Source organism: Orycteropus afer, unplaced genomic scaffold (genome assembly GCF_000298275.1).
Source record: "Orycteropus afer afer isolate SDZICR_OR568_19922 unplaced genomic scaffold, OryAfe1.0 scaffold00010, whole genome shotgun sequence".
Lineage (NCBI taxonomy): Eukaryota > Metazoa > Chordata > Mammalia > Tubulidentata > Orycteropodidae > Orycteropus > Orycteropus afer.
Window position 1 is genome coordinate 19,837,857 of NW_006921597.1, and position 2,707 is coordinate 19,840,563.

Here is a 2,707-nt window from a genome sequence, read left to right on the forward strand (position 1 = left end):
CCGAGGCGGTGGACGTGGTGGCTGGGCTGCGGCGGGCACAGCGGTCGAGGCGGCGGCGCGAGGAAGCGGAGCGGAGCCGGTTGAATCCACGGAAGGCGATGCTGCCGGGTGCGGGCCCCTGCGCAAGGCGGGCGTCGTGACAGGCCGGCTGGTGCTACGCCGCCCAGGGAGGCCGCGACGGAGCTCCCGGACTGGCCATGGGCTGAGATACGACCTCTTCAAGCAGGTGCAGAGGCCCCGGGGGGTGCCCTCCCTGACAGGCCCTGGCGACCCTCAACCCCGTCAGGACGCGCCCTACCGGGCCCCGGTGCCCCGTTGACCTTCCCTCAACTCATCCGGTAGGCCCTGCTGACCCTGCCCCCAAACCAGACCCAGGAAATCCCTATGATTCCCGATCGTCTTTAACACTCCGCATATACACCCATGCTACACCCTCTGTTCCATCCAGTAGGTCCTTGTGTTCACTGTCTCCTCTGCCCCAGTGTTTTGAGTCTCTTACCTACACAGTCCCTGGGAACTATCTACCCAGCATCTCCTTTCTGTTCAAGCCTAACGGGGTGGGGGTGGAGGTGGGAGGGAGAGTTGGACCCGCCCTCCAAAGTCCCTGGTGACCACAAACCCATCGTGTTTCCTCTAAGTCTGTAGTGAAAGTGACCCTTCCTTACCCCACCAGAACATGCCTGGGTGACGCCCTCCCGATCTTCCTCATGGCCTTCCTCACCCTCCCCAGTGACACTATGCAACCCCAGCGTGACTTGCGAGGCCTCTGGCTCCTGCTGCTGTCCTTGTTCCTGCTCCTCTTTGGGGTGTCCCGAGCTGGCCGTCCAGCGGTAAGCTGTCCTGCCGCCTGTCTGTGTGCCAGCAACATCCTCAGCTGCTCCAAGCAGCAGCTGCCCAACGTGCCCCATTCCCTACCCAGCTACACAGCACTACTAGACCTCAGCCACAACAACTTGAGCCGCCTGCGGGCTGAGTGGACCCCCACCCGCCTGACCCACCTGCACTCCTTGCTGCTGAACCACAACCACCTGAACTTCATCTCTTCCGAGGCCTTTTCCCCAGTACCCAACCTGCGCTACCTAGACCTCTCCTCCAACCAGCTGCATACACTGGACGAGAACCTGTTCAGTGAACTGCAGGCACTGGAGGTGCTGCTGCTCTACAACAACCACATCGTGGAAGTGGACCGCTACGCCTTTGATGACATGGCCCAGCTGCAGAAACTCTACTTGAGCCAGAACCAGATCTCCCGCTTTCCTCTAGAACTGGTCAAGGAAGGAGGCAAGCTACCCAAACTAACGCTCCTGGATCTCTCCTCTAACAAGCTAAAGAACTTACCCTTGCCTGACTTGCAAAAGCTGCCTGCATGGATCAAGAATGGGCTCTACCTGCATAACAACCCCCTTCACTGCAACTGTGAGCTGTACCAGCTCTTTTCACACTGGCAGTACCGGCAGCTGAGCTCCGTGATGGACTTTCAGGAGGATCTGTACTGCATGAGCTCCAAGAAGCTGCACAATGTCTTCAACCTGAGTTTCCTCAACTGCAGCGAGTACAAGGAGCGTGCCTGGGAGGCCCACTTGGGTGACAGCTTGACCATCAAGTGTGACACCAAGCAGCAGGGAATGACCAAGGTGTGGATGACACCAAGCAATGAACGGGTGCTAGATAAGGTGACCAATGGGACAGTGAGAGTGTCTGAGGATGGCAGCCTTGTATTACAAAAGGTGCAGGTTGAGGATGGGGGTGTATATACCTGCTACGCCACAGGGGAGGCTTTCAATGAGACACTGTCTGTGGAGTTAAAAGTATATAATTTCACTTTGCATGGACACCATGACACTCTCAACACAGCCTATACCACCCTGGTGGGCTGCATCCTCAGTGTAGTCCTGGTCCTCATATACCTGTATCTCACCCCTTGCCGCTGCTGGTGCCGGGGTGTAGAGAAACCTTCTAGTCATCAGGGAGACAGCCTCAGCTCTTCCATGCTTAGCACCACACCCAACCATGACCCTATGGCTGGTGGGGACAAGGATGATGGTTTTGATCGGCGGGTGGCCTTCCTGGAACCTACTGGACCTGGGCAGGGTCAAAACGGCAAGCTCAAGCCAGGCAACACCCTGCCGGTGCCTGATGTGACCGGCAAGGGCCAGCGGAGGATGTCGGATCCAGAATCAGTCAGTTCAGTCTTCTCTGATACGCCCATTGTGGTGTGATCAGCATGGGTTGGTGGGGAGATTCTGCCCCAGGAGAGGTAATGCACCCCTGAAGAATATGAGGGGGATGGAAGAGAGGGCTGGCTGCCCAAGGGAGTGGGTTCCCCCTGACCTGAAGGGAATTAGTGACAGGTACAACAGCAGGCAAGACCCCAACCAGGGTGTGACTGCCATAATTTTCAAATATGGATGGATATATTAATCCTCAGGCAAAGGCTACACCCCTACCCAAAGCCCTGGTAATTCTGAGTATGGTAGAGGAGGAGAAGTGTGTCTTGAGTTGGATGGGAATGAGGAAGGGATGAGTGAAAAAGTAGATTCCCTAAACTTTTTCAAGATCATCTCTAGCTCCTTAAGAGAAAATCACTTGGAAAAAAAAAAAAATCGTTATTTGTTTTCTCTGCCCACCCACACCTGTGATGTTGTGGGGGGAGGGGTGGCTTGCCACAGGAGGCACATTGGGGAACAGCTGTAGTATCTTCTTTTGG

The 2,707-nt window shown here is 56.2% G+C and overlaps 1 protein-coding gene across 1 annotated transcript; it reads left to right on the plus strand.

Annotated features, from left to right (window-relative positions):
• The first annotated feature begins 737 nt into the window (after positions 1–737).
• Positions 738–2,219, plus strand: AMIGO1 (adhesion molecule with Ig like domain 1). The gene has a single exon (XM_007949699.2). The coding sequence runs from the start codon at positions 738–740 to the stop codon at positions 2,217–2,219; it is 1,482 nt and encodes a 493-aa protein (XP_007947890.2).
• The last annotated feature ends 488 nt before the right edge of the window (positions 2,220–2,707 follow it).